Source organism: Daphnia pulicaria, chromosome 8 (genome assembly GCF_021234035.1).
Source record: "Daphnia pulicaria isolate SC F1-1A chromosome 8, SC_F0-13Bv2, whole genome shotgun sequence".
NCBI lineage: Eukaryota > Metazoa > Arthropoda > Branchiopoda > Diplostraca > Daphniidae > Daphnia > Daphnia pulicaria.
In genome coordinates this window covers 15836119-15852158 of record NC_060920.1, presented here as the reverse complement: position 1 = coordinate 15852158, position 16040 = coordinate 15836119, and the positions used below count along the sequence as shown (strand labels likewise).

At 43.0% G+C, this 16040-nt stretch overlaps 5 protein-coding genes across 5 annotated transcripts; 2 read left to right on the top strand and 3 right to left on the bottom strand.

Annotated features, from left to right (window-relative positions):
* Positions 1-872: 872 nt before the first annotated feature.
* LOC124352500 lies at positions 873-3152 on the top strand. The gene is made up of 3 exons (XM_046802028.1): positions 873-1005; positions 1111-2235; positions 2374-3152. The coding sequence occupies exons 2-3, from the start codon at positions 1111-1113 to the stop codon at positions 2503-2505; spliced, it is 1257 nt and encodes a 418-aa protein (XP_046657984.1). The 5' UTR covers positions 873-1005; the 3' UTR covers positions 2506-3152.
* A 934-nt stretch (positions 3153-4086) lies between these two features.
* On the bottom strand, positions 4087-7511 carry LOC124352499 (acid-sensing ion channel 2-like). Its single transcript, XM_046802027.1, has 9 exons — positions 7097-7511; positions 6863-6966; positions 6563-6684; positions 6364-6490; positions 5579-5875; positions 5223-5462; positions 4962-5078; positions 4497-4563; positions 4087-4273 (listed from the first exon to the last, which is right to left on the bottom strand). Exons 1-9 carry the CDS (start codon positions 7272-7274, stop codon positions 4101-4103), a joined length of 1425 nt encoding a protein of 474 aa, XP_046657983.1. The 5' UTR covers positions 7275-7511; the 3' UTR covers positions 4087-4100.
* An 861-nt stretch (positions 7512-8372) lies between these two features.
* LOC124312622 (aldo-keto reductase family 1 member B1-like) lies at positions 8373-10286 on the bottom strand. The gene is made up of 6 exons (XM_046777102.1): positions 10065-10286; positions 9699-9866; positions 9426-9542; positions 9138-9341; positions 8819-9025; positions 8373-8729 (listed from the first exon to the last, which is right to left on the bottom strand). Exons 1-6 carry the CDS (start codon positions 10122-10124, stop codon positions 8538-8540), a joined length of 948 nt encoding a protein of 315 aa, XP_046633058.1. The 5' UTR covers positions 10125-10286; the 3' UTR covers positions 8373-8537.
* A 1349-nt stretch (positions 10287-11635) lies between these two features.
* LOC124352603 (1,5-anhydro-D-fructose reductase-like) lies at positions 11636-13363 on the bottom strand. Its single transcript, XM_046802136.1, has 7 exons — positions 13208-13363; positions 13062-13117; positions 12889-13000; positions 12613-12729; positions 12308-12502; positions 12004-12207; positions 11636-11905 (listed from the first exon to the last, which is right to left on the bottom strand). The coding sequence occupies exons 1-7, from the start codon at positions 13280-13282 to the stop codon at positions 11714-11716; spliced, it is 951 nt and encodes a 316-aa protein (XP_046658092.1). The 5' UTR covers positions 13283-13363; the 3' UTR covers positions 11636-11713.
* Positions 13364-13869: 506 nt separating this feature from the next.
* LOC124352605 (forkhead box protein P1-like) lies at positions 13870-15205 on the top strand. The gene is made up of 4 exons (XM_046802139.1): positions 13870-14025; positions 14098-14523; positions 14589-14737; positions 14800-15205. Exons 2-4 carry the CDS (start codon positions 14108-14110, stop codon positions 14976-14978), a joined length of 744 nt encoding a protein of 247 aa, XP_046658095.1. The 5' UTR covers positions 13870-14025; positions 14098-14107; the 3' UTR covers positions 14979-15205.
* Positions 15206-16040: the final 835 nt, after the last annotated feature.

The following is a 16040-nucleotide window of genomic DNA, read 5'->3' as shown; positions in this document are numbered from 1 at the left end:
TGATACATTTTGACTTTACCACACATTCGGCCGGAAGCGTACGCGGAGATAATTGAATTCTTCGGGCCCAATTTCTTCTCATTTCGGCCGTGTGTGTAATAGGAAACAGGATCGAATCTTTCCATGAGCCGAAAACTTATAGACTGTTTATTGGTCTGAAATGTCAAACTGAATGCTGTCGCCAGCGCGATCCGACTGCTAATGCCGAACCCAACTTTTTGACAGGAGGCACGTGAATGGAAACGCCAATTGGACATGAGATCCTCGACAACAGAGGCCAGTCAATAAAAACTTTCCAGGAGAAGGAAACAAAAAGAAGAGGAGACGGACAATGTTTAATGTAGGCTACAGATAAAGAATGCGGCAGTATTGGCATCCATGACAGGATCAAAACGAAGCGCCAACTCAGCAGCAGTATGAAAAAAAATAAAAGCCTGAGAAAGAAAAGCACATTCATGTGTATCGTCTACTCTAACCGGTAGACATTGGGCCCGTGTATAATAATAATAGTCAAGACTGATGTGGAAACAGCCAAAGAGGATCGGCAGCACAGAGGGAGGATCGCGCTTGCTCCCTCTCTCTCTCTCTCGTCTCTTATTTCATTGAGTTGCGTGGGTGGGCAGCAGGTTGTTTGTGCTACACACATACAGCCAGAGCCAGCAGCAGCTCTCCTATGAAACCGGCTAGAGAAAAAAATAAGAAGCCCCAACTTGTCTGCACCCGCCCCGTTTATTCGCCCGTGTTGTAACCCCTCCCAGATTCGGTGCAGTAGCGCTAGCGCCGTTGTATGTACGTCGCTCTCCGCGTTTGACGTCACGACGGCGTCTATAAAACCGACCCCGCAGCGCCAACCCGATTCACATCTCAGTCTCGTTTCCGTGTCTCATCACAGCACACTCGATATTTTAATCCTCGACAGCCGTTCGTTCGCCCTGTGCGATCTTGGTTGACGCAACAGAACTACCCCCACCAGTCTATACACTCACTCACGCCCACGCGCTAAAGGTCAGTACTGCTACTCACAATTGTTTGAATTGCCTGCCACTATACAATTAGGGATTTTATGATTATTGCGAATGGAATGTGATGGATTATAATTGGGTGTAACAGATGCATTTGTCAACCCACCTGATGATGTTGATGTTGGCCGTCGTCGCTTGCCGAGCGGCTTTCATCCCCAACATGATGTTTTCGTCTGGGCGTAACCGCCAGATTCAACAACAACAACCCAAAGCGTTCGCCCAACAACCGGCCTGGAGAGCCGCTGGCAACCCTCTCAGTCCCTGGGACGACGGAACGGAAACTTACGGTTACCTGGCCGACCGCCACCCCAACGCCATGGACGATTTGACGCCGTCCTACCAGCCGCAAGCCCAGCAACTGCCTCAGTCGCAACAGCCGCTCGTCTACGGAGTTCCGCATCGCTACCTGAGCGAACCTCTGCCAAACAGCTACCCGATGGTGGCCAGTCCGACTGACGAGTTGTACAACAACGAACTTTACAACAACGCTCTGCTGATGCGAGGACGAGGGCCTTTCAACTCGATCAAACGATCGTCGCTAGCCTCTTTCTACGACTCGTCCATGGACGACGACAGCGTCAACTTTGACGACGGTCTCACGGCCATGGCATCCGACTATTACGACCAGCCAATCAGCCACCAGGACGTCGTCAACTTTGAAAAGTACGTCCAGCGGTACTTCCAGCAGCAGCCGAGCGAGGCCGAGAGCGAGGCCGAAGTGGACAGCCAATACGGCGACTATTGGAGTAACGGCGAGTCGGAGGACGCTGAGAGCGAGTCGGACGACAGCAGCAACAATTACGACGTGGACAACGACGAAGAAGCTGCCAGACAGTTGCATCTGCTTCTGAACCAGCAGAAGCAACAGCGTCGACCGATAGCCCTGCGGGAAATCCAAAAGAAAAGCGCCCCATCGGCGGGCGCCCAGTCGGCGGTGAAGTCGACGCCCAGAACGGAGGCTCCCGTGACGACGGCGACGACAACGACGACGTCTTCGGCTACTGTGGCTCCCCAGAGTCAACAAGGGCAGAAAGAAGAGCCCTTGTTGAGACCGCCCACTCCACAAAGACAACCGCAGCCTCAGCAGCAGATGTCGAGTACCACCACTACGACGACAACAACTCCATCGGCAGCCAAAAAGGACGTCCAAGAGGAGGACGGCAACATCTATCACACGATCCAGCGGCTCATGAACATGCGCAATCGCCTCCAGGTAATCAAAAACAATCCTTTATTCCATCCGACTGAGCAGAGACTGGCAAAAGAATCAAAGAAAAAAAGAAAAAAGCGGAGAAAATCAGTAGTATTGAACCTGCCGTTTATTCTAACATTTTATTTTTTTTTTCCCCAGAAATCTCCCGGCGACGATATCGAGCGTGATTGGGACGATGAAAACAACAACCGAGCCAAACGTTTTGTGGCGCCTTCTCCGGATTCGCTGCTCAACAAGCAGATCCATTCGTTAGATAAGATCAGAGCTTAAATTGAGTTAGAGGATCGCGATCTCTATCTGTCGGACAAATCAACAAGACAAACTCGGTGATATTGGAACACAGGCAGCTCGGTTGAATGAGCTCCGTTCTTTCAGTCAGGAAAAACAAAAACAAAAAAAGAAAAGAGAAGAGCCCGTCAGTTGGATCATGAACAAGGAACAAGAAGGGAATGCCCTTTCTTTTCCCTTTTCACTCCACTGACGACCGCGAATCACGTCTTCCTCTCCTCGGTCTACACACACACACGCTCCCCCATCTTATTCCCCGACACCCACACACACACACACCCACACACTCCACGGCATCGCCTACGCATTTCCTATAGAGACACACACAGTGGCATGGCCGTCAACGTGACACGCACGTCCGCCCTGCACCAGGTCGAATAAGACAAAAAGAAAAACAGACCCCACACGTCGTTTTCCTTTGAATGAAATTGCCCCTGGGTCAATCGTGTCCCGCAGTCCACCCACCCACACACACACACACAAGACTCACACGTTCGATTGTGTTTAGTGCAACACAAGATATATATCACTGACGTTTCCTCATATGTGAACCAATATCCCCCCCCCCGATATCTTCTTATACATATATACATAAATATAATATATTAAATGACTATTACACGAACAAGTACAATATGGCTAATATGACAAAAAAGAGGGAAATGATAGATTCTATTGACAGTGTGTGACAATTCAAAAAGTTATATATATTTATCTCTCGATTTGTTGGTTGTATCAATTATCGCTGTCCCACCTCATCTTGTTTTCGTTTTGATCTCTTTCGAAGCTGAAACATTCCTTGTGTATACATGTGTAATCCATTATCTCCGGTGGTGGACGATGGTGACGGCAACGGTCGAGCATTATATACCACCTTCTTCAGCATTCCGTCTATCTCTCTCTCTCTGTCTCTCTTAATTCTCTCGTTGTCCGTCTATTAGATGTCTTATTATTAGGGCCTATAGCTATACGGAAGAGTGCAACACTCTTTTTTGTGGATTTCATTCCTATCAATCTGATTATTATTACTTTACCCGTTTCGATATGATCGATCTCTCTCTTATTTCTGTGTGTGTCCATTCTCTGGTCCTACATATTATTTTTCTGTTTGATTTCCATTATTTATTTTGAACTTTGCCAAGACCGCGCGCTTCCTCGGACGTGCGGTTATATCAGCACGGCGGCGGCAGTGAGTTGCTCTTGAACGCGGGAAAAGACAGAAAACGACTTGATGATATTATACATATTATATTTCTCTCAATCCATTCTACATATAGATATTATATTATTCATTACATATATTCTATTCTAAATGATGTCTTTCGTCTCCACAGCAGATACACCCACTACCAGATCGGGACAAAAATTATTAAAGACCCACCCATACATGATTGTCCCTTCTCTCTCTCTCTCTCTTATCTCTTGATCTCTTATTTAATCTCTCGATTCATCAACCTGTTACTTGCCTGGGCATTTTTCTTAATAAACTGATACATAATCAACATGTAAACGAAATTGATGAATGACTAATATTACCGAATACAAGCATATATAAAAGAAGAATGAATCGTATTCGTCTATAAGTTGACTGCTATCAGGCTGCTGGGACGAGGATGAATCCGTCGCTGTTGGCCAGCCAATAAGACGACCGTCGACGATTTGAACCAGTGGAAGAGCCTAAAAGCTCCCCATTCCAGAGCTTCGCAAAGTGTTAGGACACTCATTCCAAGCAGGAGACCAATTGAATTGCCTGTACAAATTTGGGGGTTTTGTTTGAAAAAGTAATAGTGAGCATACATAGAAGCCATTTTGTCTGTCCTGGGAAATGTGTCAAACACACTCAACTCGACAGAAGCATCAACATTTTGAACAATAGCTTTCATGTGCAACACAAATATAGCCTATAAATGCATTACACAGCGTTCATGCTGTGCGATGACGTATATAGCAACGACCTTAATTGCTCCACGTACCAATGGCGCAGAAGAGGTGGACGAGTCCGTATTCCAATTTCTGCGTTCGAGCCTCGTACGTTCTAGTCTGCCAGTGGAAAAACAAAACAGAATAAGGAGATCAGCAATTTCTTGTCAATAAAAAGGTTGTCTGATGGGTGCAATGTGCAAAAGGCGATGGAAGGCCATTTGTTATAGACGCGCCAAAAGTATTACTCGGCGATCCATTTATTATCAACAGACGGATCTTAATAACGAGTATTTGCTCGCTCATGATACCTTGTGCCATGACGATGGATCACTTGTGCTGTACAACACGTGTATATATACTGTGTATGTCATTAGCGCTGTACAGTCTTGTTATTACATAGAGAAAAAAGGAAGACAAAAAATAAAACAAAAATGATCCAATAATCCATCTGCTGCGAGTGCTCTACGGAAAATAAAAGGCGAACATGTACGTGTAAAGATGATGATGGAACGAACCTGAAAGAAGACCCGAAACCGAAAACGACCGGTTTGGACGTCGGCCATCACCTTCTCCTTATCTGTTTGGTAATAAGTTCTGAAACACGACATGATGCAATTGCATCCGGTTCGGTTCTGTTTAAATATAGATTGGCCAACGTTATAATAATTGTCGGATGACGAATCTTATCAAATCATCGGCTCTATTATAATTAACTGTCATTTTTCCATTTCAGAATTGATAAAGAGGGTCTTCTTTTATTTTCTTATTTTATATACCCAAGTTGTTCCATCACTGAAAAGCATCCGCTTGAGTTCTTCGCCAGCCGCACGATAAGTTTGGGTGGTGTTGCAAATGGGCCTGTTCCTGTTGGGAGATGTATTGCTCAATTTCATGAAAGGCAGTCGGCAGCCAGCGTGTCGGACTAGTTGCTCACTGAAGCACTCCAGTTCGCAGAGTTCGGCCGTGTACTCGGCCTCCTCCACGCATGGATCCCTTCTCACATTCAACGACTGGGCCTATGCGCATCCGTCACCATTAACAATTAAAAGTGAATGAATCCCTGTGCTGCTCTGCATGCATTATTATATGGGGTTGAACTGTACAGTTGCGTAACTCTGTATATAGTACTGACTTGATGGTAATTGATTTTAACGTCAGTGTTGAACTTTCCCATTCCGAGGAAATCGTTGCTGGCGTTCCGGATTTCATAAATGTTGAGCGCCGGAGTGACGTTGTGTGGGTGGATGTAGTAGAACCAATTGTCAAACGGCGATTTGGCCTCGATTTTGATGTAAAGTCCGTTAAAGAGGCCCGTCTCTCTCACGGGCTGCCGGACACGGAAGGAATAGCACGTGCCTACAACCGTGTGCAGGATTTCCCAGTAGCCGCTGGCCTCGCAGGATTTGTTGCGTCCGAACCAGCACACCAACTATATACAGAAAATATAGGGAAATAATGATGACGACGCAGACGTTGTTTTTTGTCGGAGAGAAAATGTCTAAACGGTTTTGGAATACAAATATTCCAGGGAAAATGCTCTACTGTTGAAAATTGAAAACGAAATGCAATCCTGCAATGCAGTTTCAGGTTAAATTTCATAATACGAAAGTCGTCGCGATCGATCTCATCGCCGGGGCCATGGCAACAATCTTTTAGTGAAAAAGTTGCGTTTACGTAACTTTCCGTTTTTTCTTGCTATTCTCTTTTCGTAAGAACGGGGAAACTATATGGAAGAAACTATAAAGCTTCATTTTCCAGGAATTGTTGCGAACAATACTTTCATCTGTATCATATCGCAAGTAGTAGCAAAAGATAACAATGTTTTCTGGATGAAAACGCATTGTGCTATAGTTGTTTACAGTAGGTATTATGGGTCATAATAATTCGATCACTAATTTTACTGATGTTATAAAATACCTCCATTTCTTTGAAATCACCGCGTCCAATCCCGTTCCAGGTGGCCGTTACATTCACGAGAGACAAAAGGTCGGACGGCATTTGGATTTGGTCGTTCCAAAGTCGCATTGCCTCCATGGCCGAAGGACTAATTGAACCCAAAACAAAATGGAAACCTGTTTTTGTTTACCTGATTTAAAAAAAATTTTAATATGTATACTTAAAGGTTTGATTCCATCTGTTGCACATTGTAACGGAAGGGAAAATGAGCGTTTCGTTGTTAATAATCTGCACCTCCTCGATGACGTTCTCCGACTCGTATTTGATGATACACCCTTTCACCTGACGTATTTGCAATGTTTTGATCACATAACATTAGCCAGAGCCCAAAAGAAATGGGTATGAATGAACGAAAATCAGTCAGCAAGTCATACATGTCGGAAAAAAAGTCTCCACAAAAAAATAAAGCCAAAGAAGAAATAATCGACCAAAGAGAAAATGAAACAGCCAGCACACTGACTTGGTAGAAAGCCAGAAAGCAGCAGACAATCGTCAAGCAGATCCAGAAGATTCGGCGTAGCGGATGATTCTTTTTCCCGAAAATTGTCCTAGAGCCGGGAATGCCTTTTGAATAAGGTTGAGAAAAAAACCATTTGCATATCCGATAATAACACATGCCGTATTATATCTATTCACGTCTATATGTAAGCCGGCTTTTGAACTCTATATAGCAGCACGACTATCTATAGATTACCAATTTTAAACTGATGGAGCCCTTCATCTTCTTCCGAAGAATCGGCGACGTCCAATTGGTTCGCGTCGCATTGATACAAACCAGACGACGCTCGTTGAATCTGATCTTTTTGGCAGATTTTCTGATGCCGGGATGATAACGGAACCGGCCGATTCACCGTCGCTCGTCTCATCTTCATCGTGAAATATTTTCACTTTGATATCCTTTATTGACAAAAATTCAAACTGAATATAGCCTAGAAGTCGAGAGCTGCAGCTAGGGACTGTAAAATGCAGCATGTAAAGAATGATTTCAAAATTGCAGTGTACAGTATAGCTACAGGAGTCGACAGCAACTGCCGGGACACGACTAACAACGCCTCATTGAATACTCGGACATAAAAAGATAACAAGAACATCCATCAACAAATCGATAATAGGAAAAAGAAAGAAAGAAAGAAAAAGAGCATATATATAATAGATTCGACGAGCCAGCAGGCAGCAGCAGCTGCATATTATTTTTGTAGCACAGGTATTATACACTGCTGCTGCTGCTATATACCTATTGTGAATTACCGCGACCAGCAACGACGTGGGCGTCATTTGGGATCCCACGCGAAGGCTGCTGATGGCTTCCGAGACATGTCCGATTGTCCATAATAACATCGCTGCTGCTGAATGCATGGCCAGCTGGCGTTGTTCTCTCGAAATCCCATTTTTGACCAGCAAGAGGCGACTTGGTAGAATAATAATCATCGTGACATTGCATTGCTCTTCGTACCATATTCGGCCACCGTGTTCAATGGCGCCCACTTCAACTAGGTACATAGTGATGATGCACTCTTGGTATATATAAAACGGGGCAGTGCGTTGTGTAACCATCATCCAATTTGCCGCTCCAAGTTCTACGTATTTCGCATTCAGTCGTTTGTTTCCGATTGCTGTCGTCTCTATACTATGTAACTCTGTAACTCTGCCAGGATATAATCCAGACGCCTAGGAGGGGGGGAGGGGGCGCAGCAACGCAATATGTGCTATTCCTAATTCACGAAATGATTCCGACGTTTGCAGTTATTCAGCAGATCTGAAGATGAGAATAGGGCGCCTACGGCTGTCGCTTATCGATTGGCGTATCCAATCTCGTTAAGGTTGACGCAACAAGCCCCCCGCCCCACCTCCCCTCAGTCAAAAACGGATCATTGAAGCTCCTGCTGGTCTATTAAGAACTGGCTCATCACTTCTGGTTACCGACGGACACATAAAGAGACGTCCCACCGTCAAAGCCAAATTGGAAAACGTGCTGTTGTTGACGTTTATTTGGTTAAAGCGGCTCGATCGATTGTAATCAACACTACATTCAGAAAGATTAACAAAATAAAACGAATGGGCCAAATCAACTAACAAAAATTGAAATCAACTGCGCACGAGATGTATATCCAATCATCCGTCCCACAAAACATCAATTAGTAGGGAATATGGAACGGATAGTGGACATGGTGGCTGGCCCACTCATTTTTCAGGTAGCGATGATCGCGATTCAGGCTATCGATGAAGGCCACGTCCTCGGTGGCAAGGTCGAAATCGATCGACGACAAATTTTCGAGGATTCGGGCTCGGTTGGACGACTTTGGTATGACGGGCAATCCTCGCATAGTCTGGAGTCAATGAGGACAATAGTCAAAAGACTTTTAAGGTTTTTTTTTCCTTTTTCGAAGAGAAGAAGCCTTAAATTATACTCATATACCAGGTAGCGAAGCAAAATCTGGGCGACCGTTCGTCCGTACTTAGCGGCTATTTCTTTAATTTGATGGTCGTCTAGCAAGGTGGGATCGTTCACGGGATCTTGGCTGAGACCGGGACGCCCGAGCGGACCATAAGCCGTTACGACGATCCCGTACTGTCGACAGAGTTCAATCATTGATTTCTGGTTAAGATAGACATGGGCTTCTACCTGGAAAAAAAAAGGTATACTGTATATCGAATATCGTCCGTGAGTGTGGTTAATCATTTAATGCGCTTCGTTATAGCTACCAGCTCCGCGTTATTTAATTATAAACAGCAACCTGATTCGTGACTGGCTTGATGGCACAGTGTTCCAATAATCTTTTGAGCTGCTGACTGTTGAAATTGGAGACGCCGATTGAGCGCACTAGACCTTGGCTGACGCAGGCTTCCATGGCTTTCCAGGTATCAACGTAGTCGACGTCTTTGCATTTCACAAGGCCGTTTTCGTCTAGTGGAATATTCGGTATCATGTCCGAGTTTTCCTGTATGTATATAAGATTTCATAACGGTATAGTTCAACGTATGTTAAGTATCTAATCAGATATACATTCAACTCAAGATCAAACCTCAAATGCCATGGGCCAGTGCATCACGTAAAGATCCAGATAGTCCAGTTGCAGATCTTTCAGGGTCTTGCGTAAGGCTGGCTCAACCAATCCGGGACTCATGAACGTACACCACAACTGCAGACATAATTTAGAATATAGTCGCCGTCGAGTCATATTGGTTCAATTTATTTCCAATTCATTTCTGAGTAAAAGTAGGTCAACCCAATTCTCGGTTTCGACACAAATAATAAATACACACCACCCATGACCTACATATATTTCTCTATTTACCTTGCTAACAATAAAGAGGTCTTTTCTATCGATGATTGCGTCGTCGATTTTCTGCCGAACGGCTCGGCCCACCTCGACTTCGTTGGCGTAAAATGAAGCTCCGTCGAAATGACGATAGCCGGCCTCGATTGCGTCTCCAACGGCCCGGATGATTTCATCATTGTAAGCCTTTTATTTGTCGAGTGGAAAAACGCCATCGATCGGGAGAAAAAAAAAAGAGCGTCGTCGTCATGTGAACAACACAGCACCGCCGGCCAATACAAGATAAGAGAAAAAGGAAGGAATGAATGTGTATAGGTGTGAAGCCAAGTAGAAAACAACAATTTTTAAATTAGTAGAGAGACGACACGACGACCTATAGCCTACATTCGCTGTTCCGAAGCCGATCAACGGCATTACGTATCCGTTGTTCAAAGGAACTGACATTTTTCTTTTTTTGGTCTTCTTCTTAAAATTGCGTGTAGTAAATATGTTTCAAAATCAAATTTAAACGGGAAAACTTTTTGGCTGCCTGGTCGAGAACGAATCACAATGGCAGACGTGGCTGACGGCCAGATTTGGACTGTCCATTTCCCGTCGATTACGTATACGTACGTCCAACAATCGATTCGAAGGCGAACGATCGAACCACTACGAGATGTGAATAGACAAATACAAGAAAAAGAGATAAAAGAATTTTATTCCATATACACACCTATATATACAATGTAGTCTATTTCTTTTTCTGGGGTGGTTGCTAAGGCAACACGGTTTGCCAAACTGTATAGATATATATGACTGCAGCCCGTTTATTCGTGGCCTAATGGACCGGGCTCTTTTGTTCTCACCCATTTTCTCGCGTTACATATCAGCAGATCCGAACAATAAATAGTCATTCTCCAGTCACGTGCTGAGCCTGCGTTCATCTATATCGTCTAGCCTTTATATAGTTAACCAGTTATGATGGCGGTCATGTCCCGTCGACGTTATATAAAGCCGCGCAACCTTAACTCAGAGTTAACTTTGGACAGCAATGGGAAGAGCGACTGATTATAATCCCCTTTTGTTGACGGCTATAGACATCAGCTATATGCGCCAACTGTGTACACAGAGAGACTGCAGCAGCCAGGATAATCAAGCTGGCGCGTGGGTGCATACTATACGTGTGCTTGGCAGCAGACTCTGACATTGTTTCGTTGCCGGGTGAATAATGGACGTGTTCTTATAGTCCCTCGAAGCATCGTGTCTTGCATTCGATCACGATGCGCGTTCTGCCCACTTGCGCCGGCACTCCGCGGTGTCTGCTGCATAACTATGGTTACAAGTCTGTTGGCCCAGCACACTGTACCATATAATGGAGAGTCCCGAATAATACAGCGCGACTATAGCTGTATAGCTAGGCTGGCTAGCCTGCGCTCTCGCCAAAGCGTGTGCTTAGTATATAGTTGTCTAATGTCTATGAATGAATTTCATTATGGCTCTGCGGCGCCATGCAAGTTTTGCGCCGCAGGTAAAAGCGCAAGAGACGACGACGTGGGCGGATGTATATTATAAGTGCCATGGCTGCTGCTGCTGCTGTACAGCGCCGTTCTGCTATTTTCATCCCAAATAGCTGCAAGGGAAGTTGGTCCGTTCTTTCTTTATAGATGCACTAGTTGATGAAATGTGAATGTGTGTGTGCTGTGCTGCGCTGGAACTGTGGAAGCGGATATAGACTGCGTATAATTCGTTTCGTGAAAGGGCTTGAAGTTGCATCAATATCGCCCCGCTGCGGGATAACCACTCAGCAGCACCCGACGCAAGATGTCTGGCGCCATATACTAGATGCTAACGCGTCGCTGATGAATATGGTAATCCATCATCACATGAAGCTATAACAAACAGAAAGTACCCGACTGCTGCCAAAACTTGATCAGACTTAATATTATGATGAATTCAATAGCCAAAGTTGCGCTCGCCTCATTATTCCGTTCTTTATATTGCACAAAAGGTAATAGCTATTAGTGTAGACAGCAGTGCCTGTATATTAAATAGATCTAATAAGGTAAACTGAAGGGATATTCTGGATGGTTGATGGCCCATTCCCATTTGTTGCTGCGATAGCCGCAGTCGAGACTATCCAGGGCCGCCATGTCTGGCGGCGTCAAGTCGAACTCGAGCGAAGCCAGGTTTTCTTCTATGCGCGCTTTGGTCGATGATTTGGGTATCACCGGGATATTTTGCATGGTCTAGAGTTTAGCGGAAAGATATTGAATATTCAGTCTTTTTGTTGCTGACTGATTTCTAATTAAAATTTCAAAGGAAATTGATTCAAGTATATACATACCAAGTAGCGGAGAACTATCTGCGCTGGGGTTCTTCCGTACTTTTCACTTAGTTCAATAACTTTGGGATCCAGAATGAGAACGGGTTCGGAGGCGTCTTTTTGAAATCCCGGACGACCCAGCGGCCCGTAAGACGTGACAATCATATCGTGCTGCTGGCAAAGTTCAATCAACTTTTTTTGGTTCAAGTAAGCGTGAACTTCAATCTGAATTCAGAAATCCGACAGCACTTGTCAATATATATAAGCTATACCGAAATTCTACATGTTTTGTAATGTGTAAAGAATGTGCACATTTATAGCCTACTTGATTGGTGACGGGCTTGATTGTGCAGTGTTTCATCAATCGATTGATTTGTTGGCTGTTGAAATTAGAAATGCCAATGGAGCGCACCAATCCTTGACTGACACAGTTTTCCAAAGCTTTCCAGGTATTGACGAAATCAACGTTCTTAAATATAAGATTTCCGTCCTTGTCCTTGGGTAATAGACCCATATTTTCCTGTGAAAAAAAGGAAAAAAGTTTGACTCTCAATGCATTTCAAATGAACCTTGTCAACTTTATCCGTCGTCAATGTATCTAATATACATGTTGCTTTATAGTATACGAACCTCCAATGCTGTAGGCCAGTGAATTAAATACAGGTCCAAATAATCCGTCTGAAGGTCTTTCAAAGTTTGTCGCAGCGTGGGCTCCACCAAATGGGGGCTCATGAAAGTCGGCCATAACTACAACATCGGCAAAGTTTTTTTTCTCCTTTAATTGGATTCAATTATAAGTAGCTAATGTAAAACTAGATTTTTCTGGGCTTAATTTCACATAGTGATTGGGCGGCGGATCACGTATAAATTCATCTTTTAATTAGCTAATGAATATTAAATTCTTACTTTACTGACGAGGAAGAGCTCTTCTCTCGTAACAACCTTCTCTTCAATTTTCTGGCGAATGCCATTGCCAACATCTACTTCGTTTCCATAAAACATTGCGCCATCAATGTGTCTATATTTAATGGGTATTACACTTAACCTTAAAGATGTGCAATTATCTTTGTTGTATGTACCTGTAGCCAGCGTTAATGGCATCGCTAATCATACGGGTAAACTCTTCCGGCGTGGCCTATAATACGGGCGGAATAATGTCGGAATATGGAAAATTGATATTTGGTGATAGCTGATGATAATCGTAGAAAAATAAAAAAAGACTTACACTGTACGTTCCGAAACCCATGATGGGCATTTCGTAGCCATTATTTAAAGGAACGGTCGGTATTTTAATATTCATTTTGTTGATAATTAGGCTCAGGCACAGGAGTGTAGAGACAAAGGTACAGCTCTGAAGGATTTGAGAATGGAAGCCAACGTTTTCTCACTTAAAATACTGTTATTATCTGATTAGATAAGAGGCGCATGCATCAGCACAGTCATCTAAATCTAACGCAGCATGAAATACGATGATACAACTGTCAAGTCATGGTTTTTCAGTTTGTCTTTGTAAAATCAATAAAGATTTTTAAATATTATCCTGACTCTGTAATCTATGCTATGAGTTGCATCAGATTCATTCATTTCGGTTTCTAATTTTTTCTAGAACAACAAGAATTAAGATCAATTAGCACAATCAGACACAAATGCAGCGGTAGGGATAGACGCAATATCCTTTACCAAATATTAAACATTACAATTTACACCTATACTTGTTAATGCATCTAAAATTTTCCTTTTCCACAAATAAAGGCTCACTGCTCATCAAATTATTTTCTCCACATTTCCTCATCACTATTTTACTTGGCTTAAAAAAAATGCTGTATTGCAATTATTGGCCGGTAGATGGCATAAAATCAAGGTGCGCTATGAATTGATTTTAAAAAAAGTAGAACTGTTACCACTGCTCATTACGAAGTAGTGGCCTTTCTGCTACACGTCACTCTTAAATTTGACGTTTTGAATCAAAAGCATACCTGGGACCTGGTAGAAACGTTCCATACCTGTTGCACATTTTTATCTTTGCTCAAATTAGTAAATCAGGTATGACAGTCTTATAAATGCAATCAATTGCTATTTGTTTTAAATTTATCTAAATTTATTTTTACTACTTAGGTGTACTGAGATGTATAGGTGTCGGGTCGCCGTTTTTATATTGGCCTGCTCAGTGCACCTGATAAATGGACAACAGCATCCACCAGGAGTCAATCCACAGGTATATCAGCCAGGTGGGCAGCAAATGTCTCAGCAACAGGCACAACAAATGGCCCTGCAACAGCAACAACTGCAACAACAGCAGCAGCTGGCTATGCAGCAGCAGCAACAGTTACTGCTACAGCAACAGCAACAACAGTTAGCGATGCAGCAGCAGCAGCAGCAGCAAATGGGTATGCAACAACCAATGGGTACCCAGCAACAGCCAATCATTCAACATCAAGTACCAGCTGGACATGGCCATCCTCCACCAGTAGCTGCAGGTCACGGTCATCCTCAACAGGGACAACAAGTTTTTAATTCACAGCACATGGCAAATGAAAGAGAGTAAGTGTAACAAATGTGCTGTTTCAAATGCCAATCAAATTTATTTCTCGTTTCTAAATTTACAGTCATATTGGTGAGCATGTTGGTATGCCAGTGGACACTAGTAGAATGTCTGAACAAGAATTACAATTCCACTACTTCAAGATGCATGACGCAGACAACAATAACAAACTAGATGGATGTGAATTGGTTAAATCCCTTATCCACTGGCATGGTAAAAACTAAAGCAAAATTCTTTAAATTTTAGATGTTTAAGGACTATTTAATATTTTACAGACCAAGCCAATCACGACCCCAAAGCCGGTGTGCCATTACCTGATCACAAGATTTTTACTGACGCCGAACTTTTAGCAATGATTGACCCAATCCTGGAACAAGATGACAAGAATAAGGATGGTTTTATCGATTACCCAGAATTCATCCAAGCTCAGCAAGCAACAGGTTCAGCACAGTGATGAAATTTCCCTGAAATTCCAACCCTCGTTCCGTTAAGTGTACATCTTGATCTTTTATAATGACGAAACAATTTTGAAAGGTAGGAAATTCTTAAAATATTTGACGTGTTAATGGTGATGAAAGATCTGAACTCCGTGTATTTTTGATCGAATAAGTTGTGTGTGGGTGCTGGTGATTTTATTGAAAGAGAGCATAATTGAAATAGATTAAAGATGACGTGTTTTAATTTACATGTAACTTGAATTTTTTTATCGTGTCGTTCACGTTGAAGCTATTTTTCCTAGATTGAAAATAGAGAATTTGATCTGTGGACAAGGCTATGAAAGGGAATTACTACAATGGGGAAGTTCGTGGCGTGTTTACCGAAAAAGTTTAATTTACAGAATCGGCATAAGTTGTTGATTCGGAATTGGAAGTAGCGTAACTTGGCGGCGTCACAGTAACCGGTGCTGGAGCGGAGTTACTCATCGGTGCCGTAGGATGTGGGGTAGTAGTTGAAGAAAAAAATGGGTTACAATGTCTCATAATGAATTTCAAACTGTTTAATTTTCGTGAATGCCTTGTTACTCGTTCCAAACTTTTTTGCTGAACTTTGTTAAGACCGGAGTTTGAAAAGTCTAATTTTAACTGTTTGGAAATTTTTTGAAGGAATGACGGTACGATTTCTTTAATTGCGGGATTTTGAATTTCGGCAGTAATCGAATAGACAGCTACTAGGAATATGAGAAACCTATAAGAAACACGCGTTAAAAGAACATATTTAGAAATTGTAAATGTTTTCAGGCACACAAATGCTTAAGAGTCAAAATTACTGATGCGGTTTCATCTTCTTGCTTGACTGTGTTCTTGTTGAGATGTAACTTAATGTTTGATGTTATGAAGTCGAAACACCCATTTATATAGCTACTCGCAATCCTACATTCTCATTGCACCAACATGCTATCGTATTTTGGAATTCCATTGGGTACTGGTGGAATGCCATCGAAAGAGCTGCGATTTTATTAGTACTCAAGAATTGTGTAATGCCAAAAACGTAAAAAAACACAAGAGTTTGTAGTGGA